This window comes from Glycine soja, chromosome 7 (genome assembly GCF_004193775.1).
Source record: "Glycine soja cultivar W05 chromosome 7, ASM419377v2, whole genome shotgun sequence".
Classification (NCBI taxonomy): Eukaryota; Viridiplantae; Streptophyta; class Magnoliopsida; order Fabales; family Fabaceae; genus Glycine; species Glycine soja.
The window spans coordinates 31,604,760-31,624,157 of record NC_041008.1 but is presented as its reverse complement, the minus strand read 5'-3'; the positions used below and the strand labels follow the sequence as shown (position 1 = coordinate 31,624,157).

At 37.8% G+C, this 19,398-nt stretch overlaps 1 protein-coding gene and 1 pseudogene across 1 annotated transcript; one reads left to right on the top strand and one right to left on the bottom strand.

Annotated features, from left to right (window-relative positions):
• Positions 1–6,339: 6,339 nt before the first annotated feature.
• On the bottom strand, positions 6,340–8,094 carry LOC114417679 (annotated as a pseudogene).
• Positions 8,095–9,646: 1,552 nt separating this feature from the next.
• Positions 9,647–10,993, top strand: LOC114420581 (callose synthase 2-like). The gene is made up of 5 exons (XM_028386440.1): positions 9,647–9,784; positions 9,890–9,966; positions 10,048–10,147; positions 10,649–10,771; positions 10,868–10,993. The coding sequence occupies exons 1-5, from the start codon at positions 9,647–9,649 to the stop codon at positions 10,991–10,993; spliced, it is 564 nt and encodes a 187-aa protein (XP_028242241.1).
• The last annotated feature ends 8,405 nt before the right edge of the window (positions 10,994–19,398 follow it).

The following is a 19,398-nucleotide window of genomic DNA, read 5'->3' as shown; positions in this document are numbered from 1 at the left end:
ATGATTGAGTTACTTTTTACATATAATAAGTAATTCCTATGAGTTATATATAAAATTAGTGATTGCTAAAAAGGATTAACTGCATGCATGCAGTCCGTGACCATGGATGCATACAGTAAAATGGCTTCCCTGTATGATCAGCAGCTGTTTCATCCTCCAGCTTCTGGTTCCAAGAACTGAGCTGTTCGTGTTGGTCTACCTTCCTCACAATATGATAAGAAATAAATTAATTAAGAGTGTGCATGTGTGTAGATTTTGGTGAGAAAGATTGAAATGTGGAGAGCCAACAACTTTTTTTTATTAGCATAATAAAATGTAATTTCATTCAAAAAGACAAGCAAAATAAAATGTAATTTCTTTGTACCAATACTTCTGATTTGTTTGGAAATGTACATTATTATATTAGATGTGGTCACTCCCCTTCTGTTCACCGTCAGTCTTTTACCACTATAATTAATGTGCTAATGTAGGGTCCTCTGCTGTAACTTTAGTCCACGTGGTATTTTAACTAAGTGTCTTTTTTGATACAAGTCATAAATTCTTTTATCAGCTTCTCTACTCTAAATCAGTGAGGGTGGTAGTTACAACATTGAAAATAGAGGCTTTGTAGTGGTCGTAGAGAATGGATAATTTTTTTTATAATCAATGTTTCTAACCTAGTTTCTTGATAATTTTGACCACTAAATATATAAACTAGCCTAAATTAAGAAATTTAATAGTGAGAACAAAGGTTTTCATGTAACTATTGAGGACTAGCATGCGGGTTCTTGTTTTAAGGTTTGTTTGCATTTTTATTCCTTCCATTTTGTTTCATAGCTTCACCTATTTTACTTAGAAGAACAACGTACAACAAGCACCAAGTTAGTTTTAGAAAGAAAAACATATAGAATTCTTTTATCAGTGAGGGAAACTGCCAACTTACCATCTGATCTTTTAGTTTTGTGTTGACTCTTTTCTCTACTTTTAGTTTTGTGTTGAATCTTATAACCATCTTTTAGTTTATTCAAATATGGCCTAAATTTCTTATATTCAAAAATCCCTAATGCTAATTTAGTAACTTTAGTATTTTGATGTGAACAGTGTCTATAAGTTGGCATCTAAAGGTCCTCAAAAGGTGCTGAAGTATCTTGTGTTTCATGAGCATTTGTTATGTATTAAGTAAAGTTACCATGAAAGTTAAACAAAAGTGTAGACATTGTTTTAAGACATTGCATGTATGTGATGGAAAAAATTCACCTTAAGATAGATGTTTATAGCCTGGTAGAGATCATCATGCTCTAATCGGCCAATAGCTGGCATATTATCATCCCTTGCCACCACTTGAAGATAGGAATCAATGAGCTTAGCAACACTTCTGATTGATTTTATCAAGTGTCTGTTATCCACAGCATCAGGGGAGATTCTTTTCCAAAACTTTAAGTAACTTTCCAACACTGCTAGGACTAATTCCGTGTCATAAAAGTTTTGGTCCAAAGGGGATGTTGAAGGATAAAGCAGGTCACTCATTGTTGCCTCCTCAAAATGTATGCTGGCTCTCTTTACTAGTTCTGTTTTGGTCACTGGGGAGACACCAACAGGGCTTGAAATGATGAGAAGCCTTAACAAGAAGCCAGCTGAAACCGACCCTCTATCAGCAGGAATCATGCTTACAATTGTCTCCAGAATTTTTCGGCTCACAGCTTTAGATTCTTTTGCTTGTGTTGCTGAATTGAATCAACTTTTAAGCTTTGTGATGCTGGGTAGCCACTTACAGGCATAGACATGCAGAGCTTCGCCAATAAGCTGTGGTGGGAGCACATAAGTTGATCTAATAGCCATTAATATGCACCTGAAAAGATCTATGTTAAGATCGGACACATCCTCAGTCCACCAATCCTTTGGGACTGAATGATGCTGTTTTCTGGTATAACCGGGCCTAGTGTAGGTGTAGGACCATTTGACCTACACATAATCAATTAATCTGAATGCACCAGAAAATTTTCTTGAGAATGGTTATCCATCACCAAACGAAATTTTAGTAGCCTCAAAAGAAATCAAACTCATATCTGTAAAAAGCAATAAAAAAAACTCCAAATCTTTAAGCACTTGTGAATTCACATTTACCCCATTCACTTTATTATAGCATCACTCAAGTGCCGAAATGAACGTGTCAAATTAAATTGAGTAAAAAAAGTTACTTGTTCCAACTTTAACCCACTCAAAGGAATAAAGTCATAAAAATTCAAACTCTTATATCCTCTTAAACCAACTAATGTCAACCTTGGTAGAAATCAATCTAAGCAATTATACCATAATATTTAATGTAAAACTATTTATTATATTAAAAAAATCAATATATACTTTTTAAAATAATTCAAAGTGCATGATGTGCTATTTAGCTTTTGCTAGCGGGTGAAACCTTTAGCTTTAGGTTCAAATTAGGGGATTTCACCTCTGTTGTGCACTTGTTACAACTATTGCAGGTGCAGAAGAAAATGGAATCAAGTTACAATGTATTATATAAGGGTATAGTGGGCATGCATGAGATAAGGTAGTAAAACCATTGTGCTGACATAGTATAGGGTATAACATGTTTTTACCAAAAATAAAAAAAGCTAGACCTTGGAACTGTAATGTGATTGTGATGAAACAGAACGATTAATTGATCCCTTATTCCTATTTGGTTTGAGTTGCAACTGCTACTCTTGTCTATATGCACTGGGCAGGCTCCGGTTATATGCCCTACCCTTTTTTTTGATAAATAAAGCATGATGATTTATATTATATGTATAGAGAGAGAAGCAAAATGAGACAAAAATAATTAAATTATTCATGTCCAATTGCATTCGTTATATGTTGTTAAATCTCTCTTCTCAAAATCAACTAAGGCAGGAGAAATCACACACATTAGCACAAATGATATGCATATATTTGTTCAATTGAATGTACATAGTATGGTTCTGTGGTCTGTCAGCATTTATTGCGCTAAATAGATCCTTGACTATAACACTTTGATTAAAATATTTACGTACAAATAACATGTAATAGCTATTGTTTGAGGTAAAGATATTATATATTTTTTAATCTTTTTTCTTCTCTCGGTTAAGAACTTGATTTTGCTTGATACCTGAGTTTTATTGTGATCAAAATGCATACATCAAAACAGATTTTTTAAATTTTTATTTGTATTCTTTTAAATGTTTTATTTGATAATCTTACTATTAATCAAGTGTGAATGTCATGTTGAAATTATGTATGGCACATTACAGGGTATTAGGAAATGAGCACAAGCAATTCAAAAGCACAACGACTGCCCTCACCTACTCTCACGTGGGGGATATGATTTGCTTGAGAAGAAATTATTAGATGAGAAGAGAAAAAAAGTACAAGAGGAAGCATTGTTGAGTGAAAATCCAGCAAGTGTTGACGACCCCCCATCTCTAATTAAAAGACATGTTAAGTGGAAGGTTGCTCGGACCAGGGCTTCTGGCAATATGACATCTGAGTCGGCACAGGAAATCGCAGATAAAATTGTAAGTTGAACAATATGGTGCACTGTTCATATGTTTAGTAATATGTTGTAATCACAATCACCGCACGTTTTGTTTGTCTTTGTGGCTTGTATTGCGTAGGACTCCTTAGAAGAACAGGTTACGCAGGGCTCATTTGTACCCCATGGTCGGCAAGACATACTGAACACTGCCATTGGGCGACCTAACCATGGGGGTCGCGTTCGTGTAGCAGGCTCAGGTGTCACTATTACTCAGTACTACGGAAGGGCATTAAGGACATGCAGCAACTCATCCACATCCATCACTCAACAACAATTAGATGAAGTTATTGCAAGGCTTAGGGAAGGCATGAGTGGTCAAATTAGGGAAGAATTGAGGAGTCAGATTAAGGAAGAATTGAGGACTCAGCTAGAAGAGGAAAATAAAAGGAGCTTGGAAAGAATGACTATGGCATTGAAAGAGGCTATTAAAATAGAGTTGTCACATAAAGGATCCCTAGAGTCACTAATAATTCAGCCGGAACTACAACAATTAGGCGCGCGTGTCAGCACTAAGGGAAGTAATGCTCAAAGCAATGCCCAGCCTTCACGGGAATATGATGGTGATGTGATACCAAAGATGGGACTGTATGTGCAACGTAAGGATGGTACACTAGGGTTGGTGGCCATGGGGAGAATAATGGATAGGGATTCAGTGATACGCACTGTGGCTTATGCAGATGATGTTGTAAGGGTAAGTGTGGATACAGTTATCGATCCTGACGCTGAGATCCCCTATGCCACCTCAGAAATTCAATATGTGAAGCAGACCCTTCATACATTTGTAGCTTGGCCCACAGACCTTGTTAAACTTGTATTAGATGAGGTAACACCTTTGCTTTCACATACATGAATTAAGACATTCGTACATTACACATGAAACACTGACCCACATTCATTTTCCATGTAGGATGAAGTAATTATTCCGCACAAAGTGGATGCACATGGAGATAAGCCGACTAATGTGGAAGCAGATGATCCAATGCGTGGCCTGATAAAGTACAGCTTTGATATTTACAACAACCCAGTGGAATTCAAATTTGATGGGAGTAAATTTGGAATTGTAGATGCACCTACATCGATATTCCTAACATATTCTGATGTTAGTGAAATAATAGCAGGAGACAAAAGTTTGAACATATCTGTACAACAATTATGGTTGATGTAAGTGAAATCCTTATTTTATTTGTTCGTCATTCATTGTATATCATGATCCACTCCAAAATTTTCAAATGATGAAATTAGGTATATGCATGAGTGGAGTGAAACCTTGGGTCAAGGTTCCAACTATGCATTCCTTGAGCCACAGTCGTTGGTGGTTTCAAAGGATACACATGGCGAATGCGAAAAATATCTTGAAAGATGGCTGAAGGAATCTGACCGAGAGGTGTACATTGGACCTTACTTCCATCAGTAAGTCATGTTTAACAATAATACTTTAACCGATGTTTGGCTCTATATGTATGTAATGTGTATGAGATGCAGGGCGCATTGGCAGCTCCTACTTTTGTGTCCTAGGCAACATGTTGTTGTTTGGTTGTGTTCGTTGCGTAGGAAACCTAATATGCATATTAAAGCCGCAATTAATAGGTTAACTCTTAACATATTACTTTTTCCATGCCTTCTTTAATGGTCATCATTGAATATGTTGTTCTTCTATACGCGTTGATATGCTTTTTTTAAACCAGTGTAATGACCAAATTAAAGACGAGTTCGTCTCCTGAAAGTAAGACAGCTGCACCTAAGTGGATTGAAGTTAAGGTTAGTGATATGTACCATGCATTATTGTTGTCTACTGATAATCATTTAATTATGTAATGTTTACGATATTCAAATTCTTTCCATTGTAGAGTCACGTTCAAAGCGGATGTTATGAATGTGGATATTACGTGATGCATTGGATGTGGAACATCATAACTAGTGACATCAAGAGTGATTGGTCCATGGTATACATAAACTTGAATTTCTAAGAGTGTTCAGTATCATTCAAACTGAAATTTGTTATTTGCAGTACTAACTTTTAAATATTAATACTTGTAGTGGTTTGGTGATGACACACCATTGGACAAGGACAACATCACAACAATTCGAAAGAAATGGGCAAGATATTTTTTAAAGACAGCGTGTAAAAATGGCTAATGATGAGCTAGCGACTAATCTCTATTCTTGTATTTCAGACAATTGGTTTTGTTATTTTTAGTCTGCACTTTTTAAATTTTGAGTGATGGTACTAATACAGTGACCAATGACAATTGGTATAATGGTCATGTGCTGAAACTTCATGGTCTTGTGTTTTTAGTATTAGCTAGTCATTCACATATGATATGATCTGGATTTCACTTGTGTTTTGTTGGGCTTCTACATGCTAAAGCCTTCTCCTTTAACTTGTATGACATTAACTTGCTTTCCTTAAGGTGTTTTGCCAGGATGTTTGAGAGGCTTTTTGGCAGGGTTTTTGACTGAAAGGCGCGGGTGTTGACTATATTCAAGACCTATCTTCGCATTCTTTCCTCCACAGGTATTACAATACAAAACTTCATTATAATTTTAGCATGGTAGTAAATAGGAAATAATGTTCCTTTGATGACATATAGCTAATGTTAAGAATTTTAGCATGGTATTAATTTCCAGCATTGAGTAGAAGAAGAACATTTTTTTTTGGTTATTGCTAATAATTTCATTTGAGCTATTTAGGAGAATGAAATTTTGATATATTTTGGGGTACTTTTTTGTACTATGAATACTCATTGTCTGCTTAGGTTATTTTTATAATTGTCTCCTTTCCTAAGTTGCTAGATCATATTTTTTTAAAGCATACACCAGTTAATTAAGTGTTTAACATCAACAAAGTACACAATTTGCTCTTGCAAACAGTAGAAGGCACAAAAAACAACATCCCAATAAACGACTCAAAACTCCTAAGCATAGTGATAAGATGTTAGTAAGATAAAGAACCTAGCACATCATCAAGTCTACCAAACAACAATGTCTGTTGAACCGAGATTCTCAGTCAGCAAGGATTTGCTCACTGTCAGCATCTGCCTCGGTCTCAACCTTCAGTTTTGAAGGAGGAGCTCCAGGGGCTTGCTTCTTCTTCATCCCACTCACTATATCATGAATCCTCAGAAGCATACACGAAGACTTTGTCCCTTCACTCCCTTGCCATCCCTCATAATTTTCTCTATTTGCATGTTTTCCTTGTAGACCAGTCATAGTCCGGATGACATTTACTCCACAATTTTGAGCCAAAGTTCGTGGTATGGCTTCAAAAGCTACGGCAGCAGCTTCATAAGGGCACTTCTCTATGCCCTCAATAGATGAACTCTTTTGTTTCAAGCCAGCCAACACCGTCAACTCTATAGCACCACCTCTAGGAACAAGTTTAGGATTTTTTATAATGTTCCTTGCAACAGACATCGCATCCTGTGGGTTTCTTTCAACTTCATTTAATAGATCCTTACTAGCACCCCTTAGTAGAATAGTACAAGCCTTGGGTTCTTTGCAATTAACAATATATGAAAAGTACTCTTCTCCAATTTTGTTAACCTCAAATAACCCAGCACCAGTACCGACATCAGACTCCTGCAATTCATCTGGTCTAGCTGTTCATAATAACAACACCAGAAGCCTTTGCAATTCTATTATTATCACTTTTGCTCAGCCTCCTCATTGCACTAACTCCATGCTTGCTGAGATAATGTGTTGCCAAATCAGTCAGACCCTGGTCCAAAATAACCAAGTCCGGTTTAAACTTCAATATTTGCATGCATAGCTCCTCAATATATTCTTCTTCAATCTTTAATAAGAGAATCCAGTCTTCTGCATGCATATCTACATCTGTCAAACCTTGGCCAATCTCAACACCTACTGTTGTAGTAGCTTCAATAGCTAAGTCAGCAATTAAATCCCCAAATTGACCTGTGAATTTGGTACCTATGCAGCTTTTTACTAGGCCCAGCATTATACCTCGATCTTGAGCATCAACTCTCTTAAAAAACTAACTCTTTTAAAAATCAGTCAGACCCTTGTCCAAAATAACCAAGTCTCTTAAAAATCGAGGTATGCAGCTTTTTACTAGGCCCAACATTATACCTCGATCCTGAGCATCAATTCTCTTAAAAAACTAACTCTTTTAAAAGTTAGTCAGACCCTTGTCCAAAATAACCAAGTCTCTTAAGCATTATACCTTGATCCTCGATTCTGAGCATCAACTCTCTTAAAAATGAGTCAGACCCTTGTCCAAAATAACCAAGTCCGGTTTAAACTTCAATATATGCATGCATAGCTGCTCAATATATTCTTCTTCCATCTTCAATAAGAGAATCCAGTCTTCTTCTTTGAGCAGTTCGACATTTGTTTGGTTTTCACCCTTTTTATACTCAAGGGGAGAATCAAGAAGAATGATGTGTGGGTTAACAACCTTTTGGACATTTTGCTAGGGGCAACCACATCTTTTTTTATCATGACTCCCTTGAGAACTCTCGAATCCTCCAGCTGCCCACCTGGGACCTTCTCAACTTTAATATAATTTTTAATATCTACATCTGTCAAACCTTGGCCAATCTCAACACCCACTGTTGTAGTAGCTTCAATAGCTAAGTCAGCAATTAAATCCCCAAATTGACTTGTGAATTTGGTACCTATGCAGCTTTTTACTAGTTGGGATGCATTATACCTCGATCCTGAGCTATTTACTAGCTAACACATGCAACATAATATGAAAAGGACCTTATTCTGGTAGTGGCTTGTTTAGATCAATAGCAACAAAGTTTATCCCCTTGTTCCTGCATCATACATATTTTTACGCATCAGTATTAAGTATTAAGACTGTCAAGATAGTAGCAAACAAGTTTATTAGTAGTTTTATTCAGATATACTGCCAACCAAATATCTGTTAATAAATAAATCCTATCTAGAAGTTGAAGTTTAGTTTTTGGCATATGTTAATGTTGTAGGGCCTATAGCTAACCTTTCCCAAACTAGTATCCTACATATGGAGAAATATTATAGAATACCAGGAGTTGAAAACCACTAGCTGACTAAATCATTTAATTAAACAAATTAAAAGGACATACTAGTTGTACCATATAATAAAACAAATTAAAAGGAAAATGCATGATACAAGAACAAACATGAATAACCAACAATATTATCAGCCCTTATAGGGAACTGAAAACCATGAAACATAAAATATAGCAATTAAAGAAAAAAAACTGCTTGCATATTTTCTCGACTCAGGAATTTATGTACAATTTATCACCATTTCTCCTCCTCTGCTTATTCTCTGCCTCTAGTTTTCACTTTTAGATTCCCTTCACTTTTAGATTCGCTTCACTCGGTTTTTTATGTATATTTTTGTTCTTTCCTTCTTTTGGTACAAGATGGAATTAGCTCATTTACATGCTATGCATAAATGGATACTTTTGGACTTTGTAATATACTCTTTTGAAGTTTTATGTTTGTTTTAAATGATTGCTAGGTTGCCAACCATTCAGCAGGAAATGCAACAGCGCAAATTATTATATATGGGTCTATATCTTCTCATATGGGGAGAAGCAACAAATTTGAGATTTATGCCAGAATGCCTTTGTTTTATATACCATCATGTAAGTATTATTTAAAATTAAATAAAAAATTAAAAAAAGAAAATATTTTCTTCAGTCTAAAGCGAGAATTAGACCCATCCCTCATTGGTGGTACACTCATTTTGACATACTATACCTAAGACATTTTTATTTATTTTCCATGTATATTGCATAGTCTTAGAAATTAGGTTTAGGGCCTAACTCAGCCCACAAAACCAGCTTGTAAGATGAAGACTGTCCAAGCTTTATTTAAGCCATACCTCTAGTGGGTGTGTGACTAAACCACCATTCTTGAGGTTGCAATTAAGGCTCCGAAGTCCCAAAGAGGCTGAAACTAAGGTGGATTAGGGGTGGCTGCAATTAAGGCAGCTTTCCAACACATACTTGCATGTGCTTTGGTAGTTCCAAATATTAATGTAACTTCCATTATTATACATGATGTAAAATCTTTTTTTTTTTTTTATGTTATTTGATTTGAAAGTCAAAATAATTTCGAACAAATCTTAAGCATCATTTTTCTTCATCTACCTATATGGCATTTGAGTTGTATGGGATGTTAGTTGGGAATGTTAGTCCACTGACTGGTGAACTTGTAAAGCCTGCCTATGGTGGTGATAATGAGGCTTTTCTTATGAAAGTAGTAAAACCAATATATGATGTAATAGCCAAGGTGAGTTTCTTTTTTTTTTTTATGAGCTGAAATTTTTTTATAATTTACTTTGAACATTTGATAGCCTTCTTTTATCTGTTTCCTTGGATTTTTTCTGTATTGCAGGAAGCTGAGAGAAGTAATATGGGAAAAGCAAAGCATTCTCACTGGAGAAATTATGATGATTTAAATGAATATTTTTGGTATTATGCTTCTTTTTTATTAAGTTGTTTTCCTGAACAATAAATTTTATTGTTAAATAGATTATTGTTTCAAAATTGTAGGTCAGTTGATTGTTTTCGGCTAGGTTGGCCTATGCGTGTTGACTCTGATTTCTTCTCTGTTCCTTTTCCTCAACAGCAACATCAAGTTAACAAACACGAGGTATGGCATATTTCATGTTTGGTGTGTGATTAGAGCTACAAATAGGATTGTGTAACAAGAACCATTTTAGGCTTCATGCTTTGCTGGAACTCCAAAGAAACATTCTATTACCATTAAGAAGAAACTTGATTGGAGAGTGTGTGTGTGTGTGTATCCTGATGAAAACTGATTAATATTCTCAATGTCGCTTCTGACCTTCATTGATACCATAAACATTTATATTAAACTGTAATTCTAATTATAACTAGTGCATTTATATTAAACTATTGTAAACATTTTTTACCTTTTTGGCTCTTGTTGTTGACAGAGTTTCAGTCTGGCACTTGTATTTAGGACTGTATATATAGGAACTTGGTACTTATTGGAGATGAATACAACTGAGTTTTTCCTCTTAGAGTTTCTTTCGAACAATCCACATGTTTCCTAAAACATGAAATATGAATGAGGCAACCTCTGTCCATGATTTTATCCTAATTACTTGTGCTTGATTTTGGAAAACAGGAAAACAGAGGTCCTGCTTCAGACCGGTGGAGTGGGAAAACTAATTTTGTTGAAATACGCACATTTTGGCATATATTTAGAAGTTTTGATAGAATGTGGAGCTTTTATATACTATGTTTACAGGTAATCGTTTCAGATTTGGTTTTTGATGTACAACCTTAACTTCATTCTGCATCCATTCAAGCTAATGATGTGTACGGATCATGTTTTTCAATTAAGGCGATGATAACCATTGCTTGGAATGGTTCCGGAAAATTAAGCTCAATATTTGATGGTGATATTTTCAAGCAAGTTCTCAGCATCTTCATAACTGCTGCAATATTGAAGCTTGCACAAGGTAGTTAGAAACATGTAGTTTTTCTAGAGGCTGCTGCTCTTGTTTCCATTAGTGTATACAATTTTACACTGTCTATCACTAAGAATTATCGTTGATATGACTTTTAAATATTTATTATTAAAATCAATAAACTTAGCTTATGCAGAGTTTGATAAAGTTATATTTTCATGATTTAGAATGTCAAAGCAGTGTTTGACACTGCAATTAAGGTTATTCTCGAACCTCCAAGGAGGAAAGAAATGGCAAGGAAGAAAAGGCATAGAAGGTCTGGTTGCTCATTTGTGTAAGTGCCTTGGTCCTATACTTTGAAACATGCTTATTATAATCATTGATCTTTGCAAAGCATTTTGGTGGATGAGATTGATGATAGGATATTGTGTAATTTAAGTAGACTTTCCTAAAGAGGAAATGGAATTGCTAGGCTAGGTGATGCCACTACTTATCATTTTGAAAAAGCATGCTGCTGCTGCTGCTGAAAAAGCATGAATAGGGATTAAAGACTATGACTAAGTTTTGAAAGTGAACCCGTGTAAATTGAGTCTCAACTGAGAATGTGTTTTGTTTAGATCACTAATCAAGCTTAATTTTTTATTATTTATCATTTACTGATGTTGTTTTCATTTTTTAACTTTTCCAGGACCGTGGTCTGTATTAATAGGTGTAACCTTCTGCTGCTTTGATTCTCTGTTGAGTAAAGGTATGCTTATGCTGTGGCATCTGCATTGCATGGTGCAAAGCATAATCTTCGCAAACACTTTATGGTTCAGGTTTGAATTGCTTGTGTTGTTTTGTATTTGTTACTTAAGGAATTTATACACAAGTCAATGACATGCATCATTGGAATGTTTCAGCCACCTTGGGACTTAAATGTTGAGAATAAGTTTATCATCCACTATACATATGGATGTGACTATTGTTGGTTAATTTTGAAAATCGAGATAATTCTGGATAAATCTGAAGTCGTGTATAAACACTTTCAGATTGAATCAAATTTCGGAGTTCAACCAAAATTGTTCAATCGGATAAAATCAGAAGATTATAATTCAAGAGTTTTGTTTTGGTCTTGTGAGTTTTTCACACGTCATGCTTTCTGAACCAGGATGATTATTTATAATCAAAGAACAGGTGGTTTTTGGCGGTTGATGGAAGTTATTTATTTTAAAAATTTCCGTTAATGGAAGTTTTAGTAACTTCCAACCGTTGATGGAAGTTTTAGTAACTTCCATGTAACTTCCAACCTTTGCCTAAACCGAACATCTCGTTGTTACATTAAAACAAGCGTGCACTCTTATTTTAACATAATAAAGAGATCAATTACACTAAAATGTCCAACAAACCTCCCCCATTTTAGTGTAATTACCGATCAAATCACCAAAGTCATAACATACCACAAACTACTGCATAGATGAAATATCGTGACGATTGAATTTCATCTTAGCAAATTACACGTTTCAAATATTCGAATATCAGGGTGTCACTAAGGATTGAACCCTTTCTATTCATAATGAATACATGAAGATAATCTGCACAATAGTTTATAACATTACTCTTGCTCGACACTAGTTTTACTAGCCTGTGTCCCTATCCTTCATAAGCATATCAAAGCCAAGTCCCAGCTTCTTGAAGCGGCTAAACTTCATGCTTATATAGGTAGTCCTTTTCTTTCTTGCACCTGCAAATGCAATTTTTCAAAAGAACCATTAAGAAGTTATACTTCAACCTCCTTAACTTGCAGAACCGAACACATTCCTTTTGGGATACTTTCGATGATGTGTTCCAATCTCTACATGTTAAGCTTTCCACATTGAATTCAGCACCTAATGTCATATTAGATGGGAATTGGGTATCTTAATGAAATTCTGATACCACTGCCAGATGTCGTACCGGATGTCACGACATCACGCTTCAGAACATGCAGATTATATTTGGGAGTATGAACAGATTAAACAAGTAAATAACACAAGAGAATTGTTAACCCAGTTCGGTGCAACCTCACCTACATCTGGGGGCTACCAAGCCAGGGAGGAAATCCACTAAAATAGTGTTAGTTCAAGGTCTAACAGCCACTGTTTACAACCTTCTCACCTAACCACTACCCGTGCAATCTCTACCTAAGAGCCACTCTTAGATATGAGAACCCCTCTCACTCCCTCTCAAACACTCTCCCGTGTTTACAATTAAATCAAATAACCACCAGAGATTGCTCTCTGAACAAAAGGGATCAACCCTACACACTAGAGATCAACTCTACACACTCAGGTCCAACTCTTGATGTTAGAGTAACATCAAGGTGGCTCACAAAACACTCAAGTCCCAAAACTCACAAAATAACCCTTCAATCCCGGACTTGGTACAGAACTCGTGCAGCCTCCATGTTTTTATAGCAGTGTGTGATTCTGGGCTGCAACTTCTTGTGCTGGATGAGATCTATCATTCTTCCTGAAAATCTGCACTTAAAGATCTAAAAGATACAGTTTGATCTTTTAGTTTTTATCTTTAATCTTTAATCCCTGAACGAACTCTTCTAGTTTGTAATTCAAACTTTAATTATCTTTTAATTCGTTCCTAAAGATAGATCGTCTAATCTCTTGCTAACTGCACAATAATCTGTTAAAGATATAACAGATTTATATGTCCAGTATTTTCGGGCCAGATGTCCTGGACATCGTATCCGACATTGTGGATCCTGCAGCTTCCATTCTTCATTTGACTTTTATCTTGCCTTCCAGTATTTTCGGGTAGGATGTCCTGGACATTGTATCCGACATCGTGGATCCTGCAGCTTCAATGCTTTTAGCAATTCCAGTATTTTCGAGCAGGATGTCCTGGACATTGTATCCGACATCGTGAATCCTGCAGCTTCAATTCTTCATTTGACATTTCATCTTGCCTTGTGCATTGTGCAGCCCGATCTTATCGTTGACATAACGTTGGACATCATGTGCAGCAACTCCAGCTTTCCTTCATTGTCTAAGTGCTTATGTTTTAACAAAATCTTAGCCAATCTTTTAAAACTCAGTAGAGCTAAGCACTAACAATCTCCCCCTTTGGCAAATTTTGTCTAAAACATACTTAGACACTTCCTGAGCAGGTACGAGCAGTTATGCAAGTGGGATCAGCAACTTCCATTATCAGAGTAATCAAGCACAGCGGAATCTGTAGTTTAGACAAGTTGCAAGTCTTTTCCAGGATGTCAAGACATCTCACGTGACATCAGCTTTCTGCTTCTGCTCCCCCTGTCTCCATGCTTACTGCAGCATCTTCTATCAGCTACTAGTCTTCTCCAGGATGTCAAGACATCTCATGTGACATCAGCTATCTGCTCCCCCTGTCTCCATGCTCTTACTGCAGCATCTTCTAGTAGCTTCCATCAGTCATCATCATCAGCAGCAGTCTCCCCCTCAAAATCGTATACATACAACTCCCCCTCAAAATCATGAATCATGCATACATCGTATCCTACTACTATTGCATACATAGTATCTTACTACTCAAAATCATGCATAATACATACATACTACTACTCCCCCTTTTTAGACATAAATTTGGCAAAAGTAGAATGCATGAAATTAATGTGCAAATATTACAGACCAATAACAATCAATTGTTCAAAGGGACATGCCCTTATAGCTAGTAAAAGTAAAAAACAAAAGTAAAGGTCTGATGGTCATGGGGTGGCTTCAGAATCATCATCTGATTCAGTATCCTCTGCTGCATCTTCCTCTTCCTCAGCAGCTTCTTCTTCTTCCTCGGCTGCTTCTACCTCTTCCTCAGCTGCTTCATCTTCTTGCTCAGCTGCTTCTCCATCATCAATGCCACTTTCTGAGAGCCTTTTGATCAGCCGTTCCAGCTCCATCTTCTTCTCTGTGGTGCCTTTGATGGTTGCTTCCAGCACCTTGCATGTGTCCTTGAGTTCAGCAATCAGAGCATCCTTGGACACAGCACCTGAAGCAGCAACTTTCCCTGATGTCGAGACAATGTCTGGGACATGTGTCCCCTCAAACAATTTGTAATGCAGGGATAGAGGAGATTCTCTCTTCATCACAGAGTCAGTGTAGTTTAAAATATTGGGATGTTGACTCAACATAATGCCACACAATACAGTTGGGAAGGCAATGGGTAATTTGATAGCAAAAGATTCTGAATGCTTAACAGTTTGATCAAAAATATAGTTTCCAAAATTAAATTTGGACTTGGTTCCAACAGCATACAGAAATTTACCCAAACCTGTGGCAACAGTGGAAGTATGATTGGTGGGTACCCAGTTTGCAGCTCCAATCCTGTGCAGGATTGCATATTTCACACTCAGCTTCCCTGTAGACAGCTTCCCTTTCTTTGGCCAATGCTGGACTTGTTTGGCAGTGATTTCCTTGGCAATTTGATGCTCAGAGACAGTAATGTCCACCACTCCATCTGTTGGTCTGCCCAGGTATTTGTTGATCACAGCAGGGGAGAATCTAACACATTTTCCTCTGACAAACACTCTTTGATACTCATCACCCTTTCTGTTTGTTATGTCAGAGGGAATGTTGACAATGAATTCCCTGACTAGACTCTCATAGCAATCTCCCAACTTGGTGACAGTCTTCAGCAGTCCAGCAGCCGTGATGAGGTCCATGATCTCCTTGCAATCCAAGGCAGCTCTTCCCAGTTCTCTTTCCAAGGCAAGTCTGCGTTGATACACGAATTTCCACCTTTCAGCATTGTCAATGGAGTGGAATGAGATGTTGTCCAATGGTGCATCAGGGACATTTTCAGGCACCTTTTTCCCTGATTTCTTGGCCCTCTTTGATGTCGAGACATCTAGTTCGACATCATCATCAGAATCAGATGAGGAAATTTCTTTCCTCTTCTTGGAAGGGATTGCAACTTTGCTCCTTCTGGATGTGGTAGGAGTGATTGGAGTGCTTTTCTTCTGGGCCATAGTCTTGATTCGTCCAGACCTCTTAAGGGGGGTTTTTCCTTTTCTGCTTTGTAGTCTTTCCGCAATGCCAGGTGCCAACTTGTTGGCAATGGGTTCCTCATCAGATTCTACATCTTCGAGGTCAATGAGGTCACCTGGAGCAGGTTCTGGTGCCTTTGGTGCAGGGGTCTCTTCTGTGGCTTGATCATCTTCTTCTGTTGATTCCTCTTCACTGGGTGAAGGGAGGGCTTCAGCATTTGGAGCGGAAGATGTTGGAACATCTTTATCAACATCAGGCACAGAAACATTTGGGGTGGAAGATGTTGGGACATCTTCATCAGCTTCAGGGACAGACGCATTTTTCAGAATGTTACTCACAATACTGCGGATCTTCTTGTCCATCTCCGGGTCTACTTCCCTAGGACTTGTTGCAGGGCTAGGGTTTTCAGCAATCTTCACTCCCTGTTGTCGTTTGGGAACCAGTTTTTCAGGAACAGGGGCTTGACCAGGAATCATCTGTATGGGTTGGATATGGAATTCAGGTTGTTCCTGGATTGATGGTGCTTTGATGGATGATGGAGATGATGGTACAGCGGGTGAACCAGGAGCGGAAGTTTCTTTTGGTGAGGTAGCCATTGAGAAGCAGAGCGTTTGGAATGGTTTTGCAAATTTCTGAGAGCTGTTGGGGAATGCTGAAAACGAGATTACCACGAAAATATAAGTTTGAATGAGGAATGTAGAGGGACGTGTGAAGCAACGGTCGAATTTGTTTTGGCTTAGTAGTGAACGTGCTATTAATGTTAAGTGAGACGTTTGAGCACGTTCAGATAGCAGTAGCTGCTATAATTCCTCTAGCAGACAAATGCCCAGCTTGCCCCTCAGTTTTTCAAACTGATTTGCATCCAATGCCTTTGTGAAAATATCTGCTATTTGTTCCTCAGTGTCAACATGCTCCAGTGTGATAACTTTATCATCAACAAGCTCTCTGATATAGTGATGTCTAATGTCAATGTGCTTGGTTCTGCTGTGTTGCACAGGATTTTTAGAAATATTAATAGCACTCAGGTTGTCACAGTATAATGTCATGACATCTTGTTCGACATTGTACTCCTTGAGCATTTGCTTCATCCAAACTAGTTGTGAACAGCTGCTTCCTGCTGCAATATACTCGGCTTCTGCAGTAGATAGGGACACACAGTTCTGCTTCTTGCTGAACCATGAAATAAGATTGTTGCCCAGATAGAAGCATCCACCAGAAGTGCTTTTTCTGTCATCTGCACTTCCAGCCCAATCAGCATCACAATACCCAACCAGCATTGAATCTGAACAATGACAGTACATAATCCCATAGTCACTGGTACCATTTACATATTTCAGAATTCTCTTTACTTGAGTCAAGTGACTTATCTTAGGATTGGCTTGATATCTTGCACAAACACCTACTGCATAGGTGATGTCGGGTCTGCTAGCTGTTAAATATAGTAAGCTCCCAATCATGCTTCTGTACAGACTTTGATCAACACTGGTGCCAGCTTCATCTTTTGACAGCTTCAAGTGAGTAGGTGCAGGTGTTCTTTTATGGCTGGCATTCTCCATCCCAAACTTCTTGACAATGTTCTTTGCATACTTGCTTTGTGAGAGGAATATGGAGTCTTCCATCTGCTTCACTTGGAGTCCCAGAAAATAAGTCAGCTCTCCAACAAGACTCATCTCAAATTCAGATTGCATCTGTTGGACAAAATGTCGAAGCATCTCATTCGACATCCCTCCAAACACAATGTCATCAACATATATCTGTGCTATCATCAAGTTTTCAGCATCTTGTTTGACAAAGAGAGTCTTGTCAATTCCTCCCTTCCTATACCCTTGCTGAGTAAGGAACTCTGTTAGCCTTTCATACCAAGCTCTTGGAGCTTGCTTCAATCCATAGAGAGCCTTCTTGAGCCTGTATACATGATCTGGATGAGCTGGATCTACAAATCCCTTTGGCTGCTCCACATAGGCTTCTTCATTCAGGTATCCATTCAGAAATGCGCTCTTCACATCCATTTGGTACAGCTTGAATTTGAGGATGCAAGCTACACCAAGTAACAATCTGATGGACTCAAGTCTAGCAACTGGGGCGAATGTTTCATCAAAGTCTACACCTTCAATCTGAGTGTAGCCTTGAGCAACAAGTCTGGCCTTGTTTCTGGTTATAACACCTTCTTCATCGGTTTTGTTCTTGAAGATCCACTTGGTGCCAATCACATTAGTTCCCTCGGGTCTCGGAACTAGCTCCCAGACTTCATTCCTTTTGAATTGCTCCAATTCTTCTTGCATAGCATTGATCCAGAACTCATCAGTTAGTGCCTCTTTCACATTCTTGGGCTCAATTTTGGAGACAAAACATGAGTTGGAGACAATCTCAATCTCCCTTGATCTTGTAGTGACTCCTCTGTTTGGATCTCCTATAATCAGCTCCTTGGGGTGCATCTTCTGGATTCTAATGGAGGGTCTCTTGTCGGGTTGGTTGATGTTTGATTCATCTGTAGCAGAATCAGAGTTTTCTGCATTCTCTGCACTTTTAGCTGTATCTGCTACATTGTCTCCCGATGTTCTGACATCTTCTTCGACATCCTTCTTTCTTGCTGGAGTTAGATCATCAACAACCACATTGATGGATTCCATCACAGTTTTGGTTCTGGAATTGAATACTCTATATGCTCTGCTGTTTGTAGAGTATCCCAGGAATATTCCTGCATCACTCTTGGGATCCATCTTTCTCCTTTGCTCTCTATCTGCCAAAATGTAACATGGACTTCCAAAGATGTGGAAGTGCTTGACAGTTGGCTTCCTCCCTTTCCAGATTTCATACAGTGTGGTTGGAGTCCCTCTTCTCAGTGTGACTCTGTTGTGGATGTAGCATGCTGTGTTCATGGCTTCAGCCCAGAGATTATAGGGAAGTTCTTTAGCATGGAGCATGACCCTAGCAGCTTCTTGCAAAGTCCTGTTTTTCCTTTCAACTATGCCATTTTGTTGTGGTGTAATGGCTGCAGAGAACTCATGAGTGATGCCTTCAGATGTGCAGTATTCAGTAAACTTGCTGTTTTCAAACTCTCTGCCATGGTCACTCCTGATTCTCTTGATGACACAGTCTTTTTCTCTTTGGAGTCTTAGACTCAACTCCTTGAATACTTCAAAGGTGTCTGATTTTTCTCTGATAAAGTTGACCCAGGTAAATCTGGAGAAATCATCCACAACAACATAGGCATACCTCTTTCCTCCAAGGCTTTCAACTTGCATAGGCCCCATCAAGTCCATGTGAAGTAGTTCCAGCACCCTGGAAGTGGTCTGATGTTGAAGCTTCTGGTGGGACATCTTGACTTGCTTTCCAATCTGACATTCACCACAAATTCTGCCTTCTTCTATTTTCAGATTGGGAATGCCTCTAACAGCACCTTTGTCAATGATTTTCTTCATGCCTCTTAAGTGCAGATGTCCAAATCTTTGATGCCATATTTTGACTTC